This window comes from Acinonyx jubatus, chromosome C2 (assembly GCF_027475565.1).
Source record: "Acinonyx jubatus isolate Ajub_Pintada_27869175 chromosome C2, VMU_Ajub_asm_v1.0, whole genome shotgun sequence".
NCBI classification, from domain to species: domain Eukaryota; kingdom Metazoa; phylum Chordata; class Mammalia; order Carnivora; family Felidae; genus Acinonyx; species Acinonyx jubatus.
The window spans coordinates 30,052,016-30,072,343 of NC_069384.1; the positions used below are offsets into that span (position 1 = coordinate 30,052,016).

At 35.4% G+C, this 20,328-nt stretch overlaps 1 protein-coding gene across 17 annotated transcripts in view; it reads left to right on the top strand.

The window, feature by feature from the left end:
• ROBO2 (roundabout guidance receptor 2) overlaps positions 1-20,328 on the top strand; it is a 601,494-nt gene that overhangs the window by 55,390 nt on the left and 525,776 nt on the right. For all 17 annotated transcript variants that reach the window (XM_053220676.1, XM_053220671.1, XM_027077544.2 and 14 more), the window contains exon 2: positions 10,300-10,626. In XM_053220676.1, coding sequence (XP_053076651.1) covers positions 10,300-10,626 — 327 coding nt within the window. The remainder of the gene's footprint in view (positions 1-10,299; positions 10,627-20,328) is intronic.

Sequence of the window (20,328 nt, forward strand, 5' to 3'; positions counted from 1 at the left end):
CAGGGTCTTTCTATCCAAACACTGTTGAAGCAAAAGACAGATTCATCATAAATGAATTTCCCTTCAGATTTTCTTAATGATAGTTTGTTTACTTTATTTTACTTTATTATAAGAATATAATATAAAATACGTATAACATAGAAAATATATGTTAATCCACGGTTTATGCTCTTGGTAAGGCTTCCAGTAAACAGGAGACTAGTAGTAATTAAGATTTTGGAAAGGCAAAAGTTATACATGGATTTGTGGATTTTTGACTACGGGGTCGACAGAGTTAGAGAGTCAGTCTACAGCCCCCTCCCCAAGTTGTTTAAGGGTCAACTGTAGACTGTCTATTGGAAGTGAACAAGGCTCAAATCATTGTGTGCATTAGACTAATATGTGGCTCGTGGCAGTTGTAATTTTTTGGGTAATGCTTTAGCAATTATTCTCTTAAGAAATTTTCTGAATTGTACTAATAGTTTCAATTTTATTTTAAAAAAATCTTTCGTATACTATATGGTAAAAGAAGTTTGCGATATTGACTAGGTCACTGAATCTTAATTTAAGTTTATAATAAAAGTTAGGTTAGAGGAAAATATATCACGAGTTCTACACAATTAGCAGAGACTAAATATTTAACAAAGTTTAGCATACATGTAAAATATGAGTGCTGTTAGGAATGTTGTTTTCTGATGCTGACACTGGGGGCTTTGGAATCTATAGTTACACTGATTAACACTATTGCTACAGAATTTTCAAAATATATTGCTTAAGAAATAAAGTAGAAGGTTAAATGTTATCACTCCATTGGAGCTTACATAAAACAAATGTCATATTTTTGAAATAAGTTCATAGTCTCCATCAAATATATGTTGATGTTTTTAGAAAATTAAACATCGTTAAACACTTTAATGAGTTTGGAAATTGTCCCATTGCATATCTCTTATAAAGTCTAATGAAATTTTGAAACCACATTGAAATATTTAAATGTGATGATAAGAAGATGAATTTCAAGGATATCTTCCTGGAATAGAGTTTGCTTTGTCATTGTAAGGCAAATCTACATAACCCATGAAAACCTCTGATTTGGTGGCAAATCACTCTTTAAAGAATGCCTTCAACCATGGTAAGGTGTAGCAAATTGATTTGAAATAGTATTGGATGAGTGTCCAGGTTAATACATAGGCTCCACACTGGCTTGTTGGAAAATGAATTCATAAAGTAGGAAATTAATTTGTTATTTCTCCAGAGGAAATCACTCCTAAAAATTTACTGAAAACCTTTCAGGTTTGTGGTTTCAAAATGTCTCTGCAATGTTGTAGAGATATCCCCATGTGCCTACTCCTGGCTTCAGTTTCTTTCGGCGACTGGTCTAACTTTCCCAAACAGTCATGCCTTCCCCTGTATGTTGGGGCTGTGTTGCCTAGATCCACCTTCTCAGGTGAGGTCGGCGGCTCAGTGCATTGGATTTAGGCAGCCAGAAAATGTGTAATAAAAAGCAATTAAAACTTACATACTGAAGGTACTAAATAACGTAAGGAGGTGGAGGAAAAAAATATGGAAAATGTGTTCCACTTTTAGTATCTTCAGCAATTTCTTTTAAGAGTACTTAAATAAAGCCCTGACATACACTTGTGAAATTCAGAGAAAAAGTTTTATGAAATCTGTCTCAGTTGCTTTCCCCTAAAATAGCAACCTGTTTACCCTGAATAAGGAAAGAAATGTTAAATATCTTGACTAAGGTTGTATTTTACATAATAGATAAAATATTTACTTTTAAGATAAGCATCCCTATCTTAGCAGTTGGTTTTTGGTTAAAATGATTTTTAGAACCATGTATTTATTGGCCATGGAAATAAATTTCATAGAAATATAAGAATAAATTACAAGGGTTACATGAGCTAGTTTTTAAACAAAAGTTTTTAAAGCATTGTTAACTTTTGGAGCATTCCCTAAGAAAACATTTGATTAGCCATTTCTTTTGATAGACCTATCAAGGCAAACTTTCTAATTTATATTTTATTAAAAGTATGAGCATTAATCTACCTCATGTATCTTTAAAAATTTGCTCTGTGCTAGTAAATCTAAGCCTGCTACCTGTTATCTTCTCTTGTCGTTATGTCCATTATGATGTGACAGCCATTGTCATGTTATGAAACAATGAATTTGTAGGAGTTTACTGTTCCATTTGCCTCAATTTTAGGATGACAAAATAGTGTTATAAGAAAGTTTAGGTAACTTGCTTAAGGTCATATACCTAATGCATACAATGACGGGGGGGGGGGGATCAATTAAGCCAAAACAAAAATAAACTGAAATCTAGTGCTTGGTTGGGACTTTCCATTTTAAATTTCCAAAAAAATATGGCTAAGAAAGAGACATAATGGACAAAGAAAACTCATCCTAAAAACAGAGCTTGTATTCCTAGATATGGTAACTATAGTTCTTGTAGTCTCAGTTTTGGAGAAAAACTTCAGTTCTTTGGTTCTCTATTTCTTTTTTCTTCTCATCTGTAATGTGGGGATTTGAGATGAGAGGGTCTTTCGTGGCTTCATCTTCTTCCTGTTGGGCCTAGAAAACTGGATAATGGGGATGCTGCTGGATGCCATTGTGCATAACTGAAACTTCCAGAATCAAGGTTACCTGTTAAGTTTGACAAGAAACATCTTTTATACTTGTCACTTCCCATTCATATACTTTGCCCTTTAGTTTTATGACATTGAAAAGCCATACAGAAATTTTATAGTAAATAAGTAGTTTTTGGAGTTCTCAATTTTAATTTAAACTTATTTTTAACATGGTACTGCTGTGCTTCCAGAAGGAATGAAAATCTTATAAATTTATTTAATTCATTGCCAAATCAGGTCATCTCCTGAGAGAGTTTTACTAAGGTTAAATGGATAAAACAGTTTTTGTGTTTCCTGAATATTGACTTGCTCACCACATCCTATCATGTATAGGACTTACGTGGAGGGAAAAATGATCTGTTTCCCCCCCCCCCATAAAGGAAGTATACTAGAATTTATTCATCATGAAGAATTCAAGGATAGAAAAGTTACAAGGACAGACTTGATGGAGTGATCAATTCCATTTCATTACAAATTATGTTAGCTCACTAATCAGTGTGGATGGAGTTTATAGTGGCACTGAGATACGTTGCTTTCCATGGAGAAAATTTTGATAGGATTTATTTTGGCAAAATAGAAAGCAGTAACAACTCATTTTGAAATCTAGTATAAAGGGATCAACCTGGTCTAGCTAAAATTTACCGTGCAGAAAAACATTAATGCAAGAATGAACCCAGAAAACATCAACTCTTAGCATTGTGATTAGGGTTTTAAGGAGGAAATATTGGGGGGGGGGGAATCTTTGTTTATAGAAGAGAAAAAAAATAAGGTGCTCACTTATGTCCTGGTAGTCTATGTGTAATTTCTTTTCATCATCCAAACTGGCTGATGAGTCATTTGGTATTCTGATTTGCACCTGGTAAAGTGAAGCATAAATATTTGCTGGTTAATAACCCATATCCCTTTTTCCTTCCACAATGACCTCCTCCTCAATGTGATGGGTCAGGAAGCCTTGATTTTTTTCATGTAGCACTATGCACCTCTCTGAGGGAGGGAAAACTTCAGGAAGTATCTCTGGTCACATTCAAAATTTGAGTAATCGGAGAGAACCTTGCTGGTTTAGTCTTACTAGGATTTTTTTTGAAAATATTCATAACTGTCTTAATGCTTTGTTAGAGGTCAAAATCAACCTTAGCTTGACAATAGCCAGACTTCCAGGATCCTGTAAGTCTTCTTTAACATATGAAATTCCTTTAGAGACTTCCTTTATCTCTACCTGCATACCCCCAACTTAAACATATATAATCAGTCACTCCTCACAATCAGAGTGCAGCTTTCTGCCCAAGTGTCCTATTCCTATGCTTTAATGAAGGTACTTTTTGCACACACACAAAAGAAAACAACAACAGCAAAACACATGGTTATTATTAACTAGGAGATAGTACTGTGTCTGTTTTTAGGAAAAAACAACAACAGATGCTGCACAGAAATTTGGCTGGAGGGAGTGTATTTGCCAAGAATTTCTTCTGCCTTTTAAAAAAAATCAGAAAAGTTTGTGTTGTTTAACTTGACCAGATATGACTATATAGTGAAAAGTATAGCTTTCACTATGAGTGAAATATGAGTGAAAAGTAAAGCTTAGTTCAAGGAAATACTATACTCTAAGTGAACAATGAGGAAGGAGCAGTTTACCTGTGAAATGAAATCAACAAGTGTTCTTCTAGGTGCTTTATTCTCTTTTATTATACTGTGTAATTGAAGTCACTCTAAAAACAAAAGTTACTCTGGCACTCACTGAGTAATATATATTTAAATAAATATATTAAATATATTTATAAATATATTAAATATATTTATAAATATATTTATGAGTTAGGATTTTATACTTCTACTCCAACTCTCTAACATTTGAAGAGCAAATAAACTACTCAGTTTGTTTTTTTATTAAATATTTTACCAACGATCATTTCAAAATCATTGTTTGAGAATCCCTGAGAAGCAGAAAAAATCCATTATGTAATTTTGGGTGCTTAGAACCTCATTCAAAGATGCTTCTGCATGCACCTGACTAATTTGTTGCCAGGTATAAGTCATGACTTTCCAGACCAGTTTAGACCAGGTCAGAGGGCATGACCTTCTCCTGGTCAGCACCAAAAATGAGTGTCTTAGATCTCTTCCATTTGTAACTTCTGATGCTTCTTGTTCACTGTGGGGACCAAGAATCTGCATTTTAAGGAGATATCCCAGGTAATGCTGATGCTGGTAGTCTGAGAATTACATTTTGAAAACCAAGGAAAATGTGATTAGAGGCATCTATCTGACTCATTTCAGTCAAACTTAGAGGAGGGTTTTGGAATTAGGGTAGTCGTAATGTGCTTTCTTTATTTATTCTTACATCCAGTTTTTAAGAATCCTGAATATTTTGGATTAAAGGTCTTAAGTTCTAATTCTGTTTCTGTTAGCTCTTTAATTATGAACAAGTCACTTGGCTGTTTTATAGTTTACTTTCATGGTTAGCAACAATAAACATTTGGATTTTCATCTTTAAGTCCCTGTGACTATTTTCTGATTTTTTTTTTAAATAAGAGATGAAGAAAGTTGAATAAAATGCTTTTAATTAAAACTTGACTGGGGTGCCTGGGTAGTTCTGTTGGTTAAACATCCGACTTCAGCTCAGGTCGTGATTTCAGTTCGTGGGTTCGAGCCCTGTGTTGGACTCTGTGTTGATGCCTGGTTCAGATTCTGTGTCTCCTTTTCTCTGCCCTTCCCCTGCTCATGTTCTTTCTCTCTCTATCTCAAAAATAAATAAGCATTAAAAATTAAAAAAAAACACTTGACTAGGTGATTGTCCTATTAATAATTGAAATAAATAGGTGTCTAGACTTGCTGCAAGTAAAGTTAGAATTGCAGGTAAATCTGATATTTTGCTTAGCCGATCTGTTCGTATAAGAATCCCAAATAATTACATGAGCAATATTAACACTGCAGTCAAAGTTGTTTTTTTTTTTTCCATCTGAAATCTGGAGAAAACAGTTTTATGATCCTATATAAAATAAATATAAGTGAAAAAATTAGTTATTAATGGAAAGTGACAAACAGGTACTCTAAAGCAGATTGGCAAACTTTTTCTGTAAAGTATCAGCAGATATTTCCAACGTTTTAGGCCACATGATGTCTCTTTCCTCTTCTACCTTCTTTTTAATTGTTCCTCCTTCTCCTTAGTCTTCTAACAACACTAAAAATGTAAAAACATTCTTAGGGGAGGGCCATGCAAAAACTGGTTACAACAATGCTTCTCAAACTTTGCCTGCAGTGGCATCCCTGAGGGGGTGCAGATTTTGATTGTGTAGGTCCTGGGTTGGGCTGGGAGTCCTGTATTTTCCAATTTGCCTTTGGATGTCAAAGTTCAACAGTTTTCAGGACACTTCATGTAAAGTACAGCCCCCTCTACTGTTCAGTATTGAATCCGCATTAAGTTTGGCTGACAACTCAGCTGTCTTTTTTTTTTTAAACGAAATAATTGGGTTATTTGGCCCAATAATGTAGCATACCTAGTAGTTTAGTGGTCCTTCCTAATTTTAAAGACCCAGACCTCTTTGCAAATTTGATGAAATCTTTGGTCCCCTCACAATTCTCCTTTTCTGCCCACACAAGAGTACCCATTTTTATACAATTTTAAAGAATTCACTACCTACCTAAAGCTTATCTATCTTAAGGTCACTGCTATATTGCATAATGTCTGAATTTAAGGGAGTTCAGAATTAATCCCCTCAGTTTTAAACATCTTAAAATTTAGATATATTTCTGTAGATCTACATGTCTGTCTTTGTTTGTGTATCTATCAACCTATATGGTGAAACCTTTCAGCTTTATTTTATGCCCTGTTGGATATTGCTGACCTGATGATTATATTTCAAAACAAGAATTATAAATGAAGATAATAACCTAATTGTTGGCATGGGTGAACATGAATTCTTACCCCTTATGTTAAGCTTGTTCACAATGCCTTCCCCATAACTTTTTAAAAATTGCTTTACTGAAATAATTTATATGCCACATAACTCACCTATCGAAAGTGTGCAATATGATAGCTTTTATTATTATCACGGAGTTGTGCAACCATCACCGTAATCAGTTTTAGAATATTTCATCACCTCCAAAAGATACCCTGATACCCCTTCACATCCAACTCCTATTCCCCACCCTAGATAATGACAAACCTGCATTGTGTCTCTGTTTTCCTCTTCTGGACATTTCATATAAATGGTGTCATGTAATATGTGGCCTTTTGTGATAAGCTTCTTTCACTTAGTATAATGATTTTAAGGTTCATCCATGTTGCAGTGTGTATAAGGACTTCATTCTTTCCTCACTGCTGAATAATATACCATTATGTGGATGTACAACATGTATTAGTCAGTTGATGGACATTTGGGTTCTCTCTTTTTTTTGGTTATTATGAATAATGCTGTTATGAACATTACATTAGACTCATGTACAAGTTTTTGTGTGGCTATAAGGTTTCCTTTCTCTTGAGTTATATCCCCAGAAGTCGAATTGTTCGGTCATATGTTAATTCCAAAATTTTTGAGAAAATCTAGAGTATTATCCGAAGTGGCTGCACCATTTTACATTCCCACCAGCAATGTATGAGGCTTTCAGATTTTCCACATCCCTGGCGATACTTGTTATTTTACTTTTTTTTTTTTTCATTATTGCCATTCTTCTGGGTGTGAAGTATGTCTCACTGGAGATTTTGATTTACATTTCCCTAGTAGTTAATGATGTCAAGAATCTTTTCATGTGCTTATTGGCCATTTGTCTGGCTTTGTTTGCAAAATATCTATTTCGAATCCTTTGCTTATTTTAAAATTTGGTTATTTGCATTTTTTTTGCATTTTTTTTATTATGCTATGAGTTCTTTATATTCTAGGTATAAGTCCCCTATCAGCTATATGATTTGCAGATATTTTCTTTCTGATTCTGTGGGTTGTCTTTTCATTCTTTTGATTCCCTCCCCCCCCCCCCCAGCACAAATATTTAAATCCAATGAGTCCAATTTATCTGTTTGATTTGTTGCCTGTGCTTTTGGTGTCCAAGAAAGTTTTCCTTAACTCACGGTCATGAAAATTTGCTCTTATAATTTCTTCTAATGGATAGTTTTACCTCTTCCATTTAGATTGTAGATGTCTTTTTGAAGTTTTTATAACAGTGGGAATACAATGACTAGAAGAATATCCAAGGGTGACAACACCAGATTAGGTTTACATATGCTATAGTGATTAATAGGTAAAATTCTCTGAGGGCTTATTGGACATGCTGGATTCTAGGTGTAAGTGCTAAGGGGGCTAGATATTTTGCCTTTTTTCCTTTTATAAGTCCATTCTTTTCTATTTTATTTAATAAGTATTTGTGTATTTCAGGTTCTTTGCAGGCCTTATCTGGGCCAACTGCCAAATAAGGTGGGGAACTATTTGATAAAGTGAAGAGCACTCTAATAACATGGATGATTGACTTGCTTAGCTTTAATAACAGAACAACTTTGACATAGGGGGGCTGCAGATAAGTGCACGTGGCAAATTAGAGAACAAGAAAGGTATCTAAACAAGGTGATTGTAGCCTATATGCCTGTTACATGAAGAGTAAGATTAACTGTTGTTCCATTTTAGGATCAGATTGTATGGCTCTGAGACCAGATCTTTACATTTGGGAATATGTTACTGATTTGCCACTGTGATTAGACATTCATATTTAAATACTTTGAGATCTTTTCTGATAGTTTCTTTTAAAAATACATCTTACTTTTTATATTCTTGAAATTCCTCATTTGCTTTTGTGATCCAGTATTTTCAATATATATATAACCTTTGTTATTGTGATGCACAAGGTGATTACCTGTCCATATTTATATGCTTTGGGTTTTTTTTAGTGCGTTTAAAAAAAAAATAAATTCTGACCTTTGTACTCTTTTGCTTTAGGTACCCAGCACTTGTAATGTTTAAGTTCCTTCTTGGATCTGATGAGATAACAAATTGTATTCAACAACCTTGGGAAGTTAATATTTCTCAGATTTATTTATTTTTGAAGCTGAAATGTGCTAATATTAGATGATTGGTTGGAAAATGTTAAAACTTGTATCTAGACTATCATTATGGTCTCAGACATGGTTATTTTTTTTAAGTTTATTTATTTATTTTGAGAGAGAGAGCACTAGCAGGGGAAAGGCACAGAGAGGGTGAGAATCCCAAGCAGGCTCCACAGTGTCAGCACAGAGCCTGATATGGAGCTCGCTCTCACAAACCAAGAGATCATGACCTGGGCTGAAATCAAGAGTCTGACACTTAACTGACTGAGCCACCCAGGCACCCCAACTGACACGGTTATCTCTTTCACCATCTCTGTTAGATTTATGCGCAAGAGCTGGTAAGACCCTTTCACAAATAATGGCCAGTGACACCTTATAAACTAAAAATATATAAAACAACACATTATGAAAATTTTGATCTCAAAATACCAACAGGTTGTTTTCTTCCTATTTTTTCTACCACTTAATGGCTCCCCTTTCATTGTACTTACAAGGAAGTCATTGGTGCCTACAACTCTTCCTGACTCTATGGTGAGATAGCAGATTCTGTCAAGGGTTATTTTATGGTATGCCTCTGTCTTCTTTTTTCTACCTTCAGCATCATTTCTCAAAGTCAAGTTCTTTTTATTGTTCTCCAGAATAGTTAAGTAACTTTCTCCTTTTGCCTCCATTGCTCTTTATCTTTTATACTGCGCACCAAAACTATCCAATACAGATAGTCATGTCACTGCCCCTCAAAATCTGTTAGCCATAGAGAATGAAGATCACAATCCTTAGCATGTTATTTAAAGCCCTTTTTTCTGGGCTCCAAAACTACCCTTCACCCCCACCTGCCATATCAATTTCCTCCCTGATTATGAAATATATTATTTATGCATATACTCTCATGTTCTCACATTGTTTCTTCAATTTGAATGTCTTTTCCCCTCTATTTACATAGTTTTATTCTTTACAGCTCAATTAAATGTCACCTTTTTGGGGGAGGCCTCATTATAATCCAGTTAAAGTTAACATTTCTTTTTCCACTCTCTTCCTGTAATGCATTTCTTGGACCTCCATGCAACATTTATTTTATTTTAATATAATGATTTATACTTGAATTCCTCAGTCATATATCCCTGAGTTCAAATCCTGCCTCATCAGCTTATTTCCTCTACATTTCTGGGAAATTGATGTCATTTCCTGAGATGCTTCCTTATCTGTTAAATTGAGTTAATATTTGTATATAATTTGTGGGTTATCTTTTTATGTTAAATCTGATGACACAATGCCAGTATGATACACTGCATTGTATATTCTAGATAGTTGCCCACTTGGCTTTGTCCCCCAGTAGATAGTAATCACTTCAAGGATAGGAGATTAATCTTACTCTTCTTAGTGCCCAACAGAAAATCTCATATTCTCTTTTACTTTTGCATGTCACAATTCATGGAAAATTTAAACCTAACTCATCAGAATTAACATATTAATGTAATGGTATATTATTACATTCGGCAAAGGACTGGCAACGACTTAGGAGCTGCATCAAGAACCAAAGAATGAAGCATGAATAAAATAGTAATAAGGGCATTTTGAATAATTGGGGATTTCAATGTGAACCTAAGCCAAACAAGAGCTATAGATAAGGAAATGTTAAAGCTTGTCTTCATTCTGTCCTGTTTGTAGGATCTCGTCTTCGCCAGGAAGACTTCCCGCCACGGATTGTGGAGCACCCTTCAGATGTCATTGTCTCTAAGGGAGAGCCCACCACTTTGAACTGTAAGGCAGAGGGCCGGCCAACGCCCACCATTGAGTGGTACAAGGATGGTGAGCGGGTGGAGACTGACAAGGATGATCCCCGGTCTCACAGGATGCTTCTGCCCAGCGGATCCTTATTCTTCTTGCGCATTGTACATGGGCGCAGAAGCAAACCTGATGAAGGAAGCTACGTTTGTGTTGCAAGGAACTATCTCGGTGAAGCAGTGAGTCGAAATGCATCTCTGGAAGTGGCATGTAAGTAAACACAATGAATCTTATAAATGGCGTGCACTTTAACTTTGATTTATTTTTAGTAAGCTTTGATTTGTCCCTGTGGCTACTTAATACCTAAAGAAGAAAAGTCAACACACTGCATAATTTTACTTTGCCTTCTCCAAAGAAAGCTGGTCAAAAGAATGTCAAGCTATGGTATTACAGTAAATTTATTTATATTGAATCAAAGTGGAAATTATGCTTTTACATTAAAGCAAAGTGGCAATGATGCTGATATTTAAAATTGGAATTATTAATGAAAGATATAATCAAGTATTAAAGTCAGCCATTTATTTATTTATTAAAAAAAACTTTTTTTAATGTTTTTATTTATTTTTGAGACAGAGAGAGACAGAACATGAGCAGGGGAGGGGCAGAGAGAGAGGGAAACACAGAATCTGAACCAGGATCCAGGCTCTGAGCTGTCAGCACAGAGCCTGATGTGGGGCTCGAACTCACAGACTGTGAGATCATGACCTGAGCTGAAGTCGGATGCTTAACCGACTGAGCCACCCAGGCGCCCCGTAAAGTCAGCTATTTTGAAATGCAAAATTTATGTCTAACGTGGCCTCAAATATAGGGCATAAATCCAGTATTTTATACCTGTTTGTGTTACTTATCTATATATAGCGTATTATGTTATGTTATATTATATTATATAATATAATATTATATTATATTATTATGTTAGTATTGCTAAATCTAACTTTTAACAAACGACCTTAAAAAGAATATACTCCCTAGATTATATTAACTCTTTTATTACTTCCAGTCTGAACTCAGGAATCACTACCCTAGGTGTGTAGGGGAGAATACAGGAACAATGACAGCAACTCTATTTGTTTATTTTTTCTACCAACAAAACTCATCAGGGAAGAAACCTGGTTTTAATAAGGACAAAATGTTTATACATGGAAGGGTCTTGTTCAGTCTTGGGAGTCAGCAATAGTTAAAGGCTTGACCTCTGGCACTTAAAAAAAAAAAATATATATATATATGTATACATATATATATATATATTTGTTCAGCAGATAGCCCAAATAGCACTAGTAAGTCAAGAGGTCAATGCTTTGCATCTATGTGAACATTGCCTTCATAAGTTCATACATTGTTTTCCAGAATGTATTAAAATACATGATAGATTTGTTTATTATTATTATTATTATTATTATTATTATTATTATTATGGTTTATAGGTAAGGATCAAATTTGTGTCCTAATTTAAACAGTACCATGAAATTTTGATATTAGCTATTCTGTGGAAAGATTTTATCTGGAATTGATCATTAATAAGATGGTAACAATTGGATGTAAAAAATTTACTCTTCACCTTTCTGGTTGTACCAGTAGGTCTTCATAGATAAGAAAATTGAGATGCTTCAAGATGCACGAGACTTATTTATGTAGCTGGGAAGGGAGTGCAAAATAATAGCTCAAAGTCTCATGTCTGTAATTAAACTTGGTAGTTATACTCATGTGCTACATGGTATCAAACTGGATTGGGAAACTTGCATATATGTGTGTTGCAATTCTCTGGAATACGTCAGCTTTACACAGGGAAGCATCTTTTAGTAAATAAAATCATATGATTTCTTCTTCAGCTACCTAGATGAAAGCTTTTGTTCTTAAGTGTCTGAACTTTTGATTTACAGTTTGTACCAGGAAATCTGAAACACACTAATGCTTGAAATGTGTATGTCCAACAGGAAAGGCTACAAGAATTCTAAAACCCAAATTTGTTTTGTGAAGTACTTTGCGATAGGGGCATTAGAACCTTAGCTAGCAATGCTATTTTGCACAAGGCCCCAGGTAATTTCATTTTTATAATTGACTTCAAAAAGTAGCTAAATTAGATGCAGCTTAGTGAGATTTGAAATGTACACACAAAAACCTCAAAAATAAATATTCCTGACTCTTCTATTTTTATTTTGAAATATCTTATTCCTGGAATTTTTCAAACACATTGAAATATTTCAATGTCAAATTCCATTGATTTCCCCCCCCACCTCCCTTTATAGGAAATGTTATCGGCATTATTCTCCCATTTTATAGATAAAATGAAGCCCGTGATGGTTAAGTGACGAAGACTTAGGCAATAAGTTAATGGAGATTTGAAGACCAGATCCTGATTAGTCTAATTTTAATTTTAGGGAATTGTGCCATATTTGGGAAAACACTCTAATTGAAATTTGGCCTACTCCATAAATAGCAATAAAGAATTTTTAATTAAAATGCTTTTTTTTTAATTTTATCTACTCAGCAACAAATATCTGTTTTTAATCTTCAACTAATTTTTCTTCTTAATATTAAAATTTGTCTAAATTGCCAGTCATTTTATTGTTGGGCAGCTATAAACATTTTTCCCCTGAACCTTAGCTTTGTTAAAATTCTTCCCTACATGCATTCATCTTGTGTTTTTATTTAATCTAAAGATTGCTCGCTTTCCTACTTGTGTCATTAATAATCAATCACACTTGTTTTAGGAGGAAAATTTTAAACCATGATTTTCTTCTTGTGTAATGTGACAGTAGCACTTTTTATTTTTAAATCAATGAGCTTTGAGAAATTCTAAAAATACTTTTTGACCTAGAGAGGGAAACAAGAAGGCTTCTAAATTGGATTTAGCTAGTGAATAAAATTCTTTCTTCTAATGCCGTGTCAACAGTTCATGCCATTTGAGGCAACACAAGATCAAATAATACCCATTTATATGCTACTCATCTCTTTCACATTAGATCATCAGTCATCTGTCTTTCCTTATGTGTTTCATAAAATGTATTAATATGGAAATTTGGGTCAAAGCATTGTGGTATTTCAGTATTATTTGTTACCAAGGTATATATTTTTAAATAAAATGATACAACAATAGTGATAGATGAGGTACATGTTTAGCCTTCATAATTTAGAACACGTAACCTAAATGCTCAATTATGACACATCTCTTTTTCATCCAGTAAAGGAAGGAATGGAAGCCTAGCAACACTGTGTATGAGAACTATAAGGTAGCTTGAAAGATTGGTGAGCACCATAAGTTGGGAAAGTAGATTTTTTTTTGTTACGTAAAATAGTCCTTGAAAGAGAATTGAAAATTGGGTTAAGGAGATGATGATTAAAGTTAGAGATGAGTCAATAAGTTGTCAAATCATTCAGAAAAGACTATATATCAGATTTTGAACTGAAAATAGCAGTGAAGATTGAAAGAAGGAAATAGTATGAGTCATATTTAGAAATTATAAGGCATATCACTTTATGGTCAGTTTAGGGATTCAGGGGATACGAGATGATTCCCAGTGGTTGCTTCTTTGGTTTTTTTTTGTTTTTGTTTCTGTCGAGTGACTAGGTCTATAGTGCTACATCCGTAGGGGTGGCGGGTACAGGAGAGAAGCAACAACTGAAATGGGAATAGGAGATTGAGGTGAGCTTTGGCTGTATTGTTTGACATACCAATGAGACCTCGAGGCAAACATATCTCATGTTCCATTAAAAAGGAAAGAAGTACTGGCTCAGGAGGCTCTGAGAGGTATCAGCGTGATGGCGTATGGGGAGTGAAGGGACAAGAAAAGGAAACAATTTTAAGAAAGAAAAAGTATTTTGCAATGCAAATGTCATGTGATGGTTAAATAAAAAGTACCTGTGGGCTCTAGGAGTGGAAAGGGAACATGTCAGCTGAAGAATGAATCAGCGGTGGAATTGGGGTGGCAAATGCTGCCATTCTCCCAAGAATTTAGCTGTGAGTGGATTGTGAGGGAACTAGAGCAAGGTATCTAGGTCTCTGCACTATTGCCATTTGGGGTTGGATCATTCTTTGTTGTGGGGCTGTGCTCTGCATTGCAGGATGTTTAACAGCACCTCTGGCCTTTGCCTAGGAGATGGCAATAAGACCCGCTCCCCCCACACAGCGCCCCCCCCCCCCCCCCCCCGTCCCAGTTGTGACAACCAAAAATGTCTCTGGACTGCCAGTTGTGTCTTGAGGGGTCAAAATCAGTTGAGAATTACTGATCTCTGGTATCTAGGTGATTAAGAGTATACAGATAAGTAGCAAACTTGTTACAACTTTTATTGTGAAAAGATTATTGATTAAAAAATACGGTAATTTTTGGACTCTTTGCTTCGCCTTGATTTTCATTTTTAATTTCAAAAATCTTGGTTTCTGCTGTCAAATGAAATGTGCAATTTTATTGATAACCATCTATCTTGGCAGGTTGTAGAGAAGTCAGCCCATTCTTTACCATACTGTAAAAACACTTTCTTGTTTTCCTTTCATACAAACTTCAGTTTTATGTAACATAATAATGCGCTTGAGGAAAAAAAAAAACATTCAAGAGGGCATCATTGAATATGGAGTGTCCAATCACTTACCTCATGTTTGCTTTCTCCCTCTTAGTTTGTAAAGAAAAAAAAAAAAAGCAATCCAGAAAGTACTTTTCAAATCACTTGAACTCAAGAAAGGTATTCAGGTGAAAGCAACTTTTACATATTTGGGAAACAGAATTGCGGGATTCCCACCAAAGCACCTGGCACCGAAGATGTTAATACAGTTTTCCAGTGAGCCCAAGAGAGTGGAGGCATAGCTGATGCAGATAGGATTTCAGCATGAACACCAGTTGTCCCTGTGTTTGGAGCAGAAGGAGCACAGGGGTCCTTACACATTTTGTGGCTGCCTGTGATATAGCCTCAGTCAGTGGTAACCCCTAGAGATATCAGCTGTAGCCCCAGGTGGTAAATATATGACAGCAGCTTGATCTATCGACCAGGGTAAGAGGGGGTTCTGGCCTAAATGAAAATTCATGAAAAATTGATGAAGTCCCCAGATTATGTTTTCTGTTTCCTTTTCTCAGCACTATGCCACTGTAGAGAGGGGAGATTAAATGAGGTGCTGAACGCTTTAGTGGCAAGGAGGTTGTGGTTCAAAGGTCAGGGGTCACATAAAACCGATCTCTCTCTCTCTCTCTCTCTCTCTCTCTATATATATATATATTTTTTTGCTTTCCTTACTTCGAAAGCAAAATACAAAAACTTTTCAGATTAGCTCTGATAGACTTTTGCTTTGATAAAAACAAAATGGCAAAATATTTAAAAGGTGGCTTTTGATGCAACTACAAAAGAGAGAATAGATGCGGTTTATAATGTAATTGGGGAACTAGAAATAGATGGAATTCCATGACTGTGGGTTGATTTGTTTTTCTTTCTTTCTTTCTTTCTTTCTTTCTTTCTTTCTTTCTTTCTTTCTTCCTTTCTTCCTTTCTTCCTTTCTTCCTTTCTTTCTTCTCTTTCTTTCTGTTTCTGTGTATCAAGACTCATGCTGCAAGAAAGTCATTTAGACAAGGAAAAGGTCTTGCATTATTTATAGGTCACAGATTGCTAGAATAGCAAAGCTATGGAACACTCTGCAAACATAATGATCCTGTTTGCTTTAAATCCACAACTAAATTGATGTTTTATCTGTACAAGGAAGAGAGGTTACAGAAGTAGACTGACTTTAGTAATAGAGGTCACAGGTGGCATTAAAAATGAACACAAGGTAGTTTCTTGATATTTCCAAGTTGATATATACGTGACTTTTTTCTTTTTCTTTCATTTTATTTTGGCTGCAAATGAATGTTAGCCAGGCAAATTACCTTTATATTCCATAAAGACACAAAATAAATTAAATTTCAAAAAATGTTGAACCATGGAGAACTTTTTTAAAAAAATTGCTTTACTGCTTTATTTAATTCACTTCCCATGCAATCTGCCATTAAAAGTGTACAATTCATTGTTTTTCAGTACATTCACAGAGTTGCCCAATCCACATCACAATTTGATGTAGAACATTTTCATCACTCTTAAAGGAAACCCTATACCCATTAGCAGTCAATCCCCATTCCTCTCAAACCCTCCTGCTTCAGCCCTGAGCAAAGACTAATCTTTCCATCCCTGTACATTTGCCTAGTCTGGATATTTCATATAAATGGAATCATATAGTATATGGTCTATGTGACTAGCTTGTTTTCCTTATTATAATGTTTTCAAGGATTATCCTTGTTGTGACATGTATCAGTACTGCGTTCCTTTATATTGCTGAATAATACTCTATAGAATGGATGTACCCCATTTTATACATCTGCTCATTGGTTGATATGCATTTGGATTTTCTCCACTTTTTATATGTTATGAATAATGCTGCTATGAACATTCCTGTGCAAGTTTTTTTTGTGTAGAAATTTGGTTTCATTTGGGTATTCTCTTGGGTATATATCTAAGGATAGAATTGCTGTCATATGGCTGGTAAATCTGTTTCACTTTTTGAGGAACTTACATGTAACTTTGAAGTTATCACACCATAACTATCCTAAAAGAAATAAACATACAAACAAACCTATCCTTTTTAATGCATCAGAGACAGTGAGTCAATCTGGAGCTGATATTCGTAGATTTGGACCATAAAGAATGTAGGTGCAACTGATTTCTTCATGATTTTTCTATTTGTATTTGTACAAATTTTAAGAAAGAATTCAGAATTTTTTTTTTGTAGGTTAGGGAATATTAATAGCTGAAAAATGTTCATAGCCCAAAGTATTTGAGCCATGTTATGGGCTGAATTGTGTTCCCCCCCAAATTTATATGCTGAAGCTCTAACCCTTAGTATCTCAGACTGTGAGTTTATTTGAAGGTAGAACCATTAGAATGGTTAGAATGCAGCCACTACATTAGGTCCTAATTCAATCAGACTGGTATCCTTATAAGAGAAAAATTGGACATGTAGAGAGACACCAGGGAGACAAGTGCAGAAAGGAAATACCTTGTGAGGACACAGCAAAAAGGGAGAGGCTAGGGAGGGAGACCTCAGAAGAAACGGAACCCTACAACACCTCAATCTCAGATTCTGAGCTTCCAGAACTGTGAGAAAATAAATTTATGTTGTTTAAACCACCCAATCTTATGGCAGCTATAGCAAATTAATACAGGCCATTAATCTTAAGACAAGAATAATCCCTTCTAACAGATAGTATTAAGAGGAAAGTAATGTTGAGAATCAAATATTGTTTGCATTCTATAGATTTTGTTCTGCCCCACACCCACAGTGCTGGTCTGAGGCTGGTTTAAAAGAAATCTGTAAACTCAGTAGAATGTATTATAAGCCATGAATGTATAGGCATCAATCAATCTAAAATATCTTTACCTGGGGGCTCCTGGATGGCTCAGTCTATAGAGCCTATGACTCTGCATCTTGGGTTGTAAGTTTGAGCCCCACATTGGGTGTTGAGATTATTTAAAAAAAAATTCAACTGGAAACAAAAGACAAAGTAGCAAACATTTTGGTATCAGAAAACAGATGTTTGTGGAACCGTGTGTATGTGCACATGCATACATCTGTGTTATTTTGGGCTGTTCTGTGTGTGTACCTTTTAATTTTGTGAAACTCCATCAAATTCTTTCAAATACATGTTGTTTCCTTAAGCTTCGCAAGTGAAGGTGTGAAATTGCTGCTGCTGGGGGACATGTTTGAATTTATGGTCTATTTAAATAGGTATGCTGTATTTTGATATCAGGTTTCTGTTGATTGAATTGACTGCATGCAACCCCTCTTTGGTACAAGTCTCAAGTTGCTAGTCACTCAAATTAACATGAGTTAACCCTGACTCCAGGGAAAGCACATAAATGAAGTGAAATCTTGATGTCCTTTGCCTTTCTCAAAAGATTGTTTCTGAAAACAGTATTGTCCTGAGGTCTGCAAATATGTGAATACTATCCATGGAGTGACAATCAAAACTGTTCATAATGATGCCAAGATGGGTCAATACAAAACATGCTCTGGTTAGTGCTGGTTTTCAACCCCAGCAACACTGTTCAGATGTGGTTAAAAAAAAAAAAAGTCAAGGTTTTGGAGGATTTCCCACGTATAAGCCTTCAATTTATTAGCTTTTGATTAGTGTGTAAATAAAAGTTGATACGGTTGACATTATACCTAGAAAACGTAATTTTGGGCTGCAACTTATAAGCTTTTCTCTCAAGATTTGTGTTTCAGCAGAATCCGGGTCTCCAGTTTTCTTCTTTAGATTGAATTAGTTTCTGATACGTCTAATACACGTTTCTGTTCGCATGCAGCCCCCACAATGTTTCTATCTTTTCATGAAGGAGACTGTACTTCTTTCATGCATGAGTGGGTGTATATGGTGAGCTCATTATAAGAGTATAGAAGTGAAAACAGTACGTGAAATTTTATTCAGCTCTGCAATTTCCTCTTGTGGCAGTTGGTGGCTTCACTGGCCAAAGGGTGAGGTTCTATTGTAAAATTGATAAAGTGTTTTACTCTGTATCATTGGAATTGGTTTTTCTCTTTAAGCTATTTTCAAAAGCAAAAACAACACTCCCAACCACCATTTAAGAAAACTTAGGAGATATTTATACATTTTTGGCAATTGGATAGATGTTTTACAAGAAATAATTTGGGTTCCTGCTTGGGGTGATTTCTATTATCTCTCTAAAGTTCCTAGCACTACCTTCCTGGGGCTGCTCAGAAAGCAACAGATGAGTGTTTCTGGGCCTTGGGTAGAAATGAAGCTAGGATTGTAAGGGAGACAGGTGTTTTGACCACGTGACAGACAGACTGATACATAGGCCCAGACCCTGGTGAATCCCAACAGGTTTTTTTTGGTATGTTTATTTTGTTTCTGCAGAAAATCTACCATCTGTAATCATGTATTCACTGATTAATCTAAACCTGCTGTACAACTGATCCTCAAAAGGCCAACAAACAAGGTTGTCACCCTGGATTACAGGCTCCAAAAGTCTGGCTGTTTGTCTTTGGCTCACTGGGTAGCATCACAAGTAAAGGTTGGGAATTCAGCTTACATTAACATGTAAGCAGCGAAGGAGCTCTTTTTGTTTTTGTTTTTTGTTTTTTTTTTTTATTATCTATACCTTTCCCCCTGAAAATCAGGCCATTTCCTAGTTATACAAGTATTTATAAAAGCAATCATTATGTTTTTTAATGTGGTTATCTAACATCTAAATCTGTACCAAGATTTTTTTAACAAACTTTATAGTTTCTGAATGGAAATATAATGTAACTATTTTGTTTTCATAACAGAAGTCATATTTATTTTTTTAATTTTTTTTTTTAACATTTATTTTTGAGACAGAGAGAGACACAGCATGAACGGGGGAGGGGCAGAGAGAGAGGGAGACACAGAATCAGAAGCAGGCACCAGGCTCTGAGCCATCAGCTCAGAGCCCAACGCGGGGCTTGAACTCGCGGACCTCGAGATTGTGACCTGAGCTGAAGTCGGACGCTTAACTGACTGAGCCACCCAGGCGCCCCAGAAGTCATATTTAATATAAACCATTTTATATATATTAACTGGCCTCATTTTTCTCTTCCTTGTTTTCTCTGCTTATTCACATTGAGTGAGCATATTCAGTATTTTTCCTTAAGTCCTTTAAAACATCTTTATTGGGTTTCTAGTTGTTAGGAACTGAAAGTGGTTTAAGAGATCCAGGTCTCAGTGGTCCTTGTGTTACTAGTGAGAGGGTTGGGCAGCCTCATCACGTGACCCTCCACTGTGGTGTAGGGTAAGGGCCTTCTGACAGAGCATGCCATTGGAGGTCAAAGTGGCACCAAATGCTTCTGGATCAATATGAATGCAAGTGGCCTTCGGAAACTGGAGAGAAGTATAAAAGCAAAGGCCTAAGGTTGTGTTT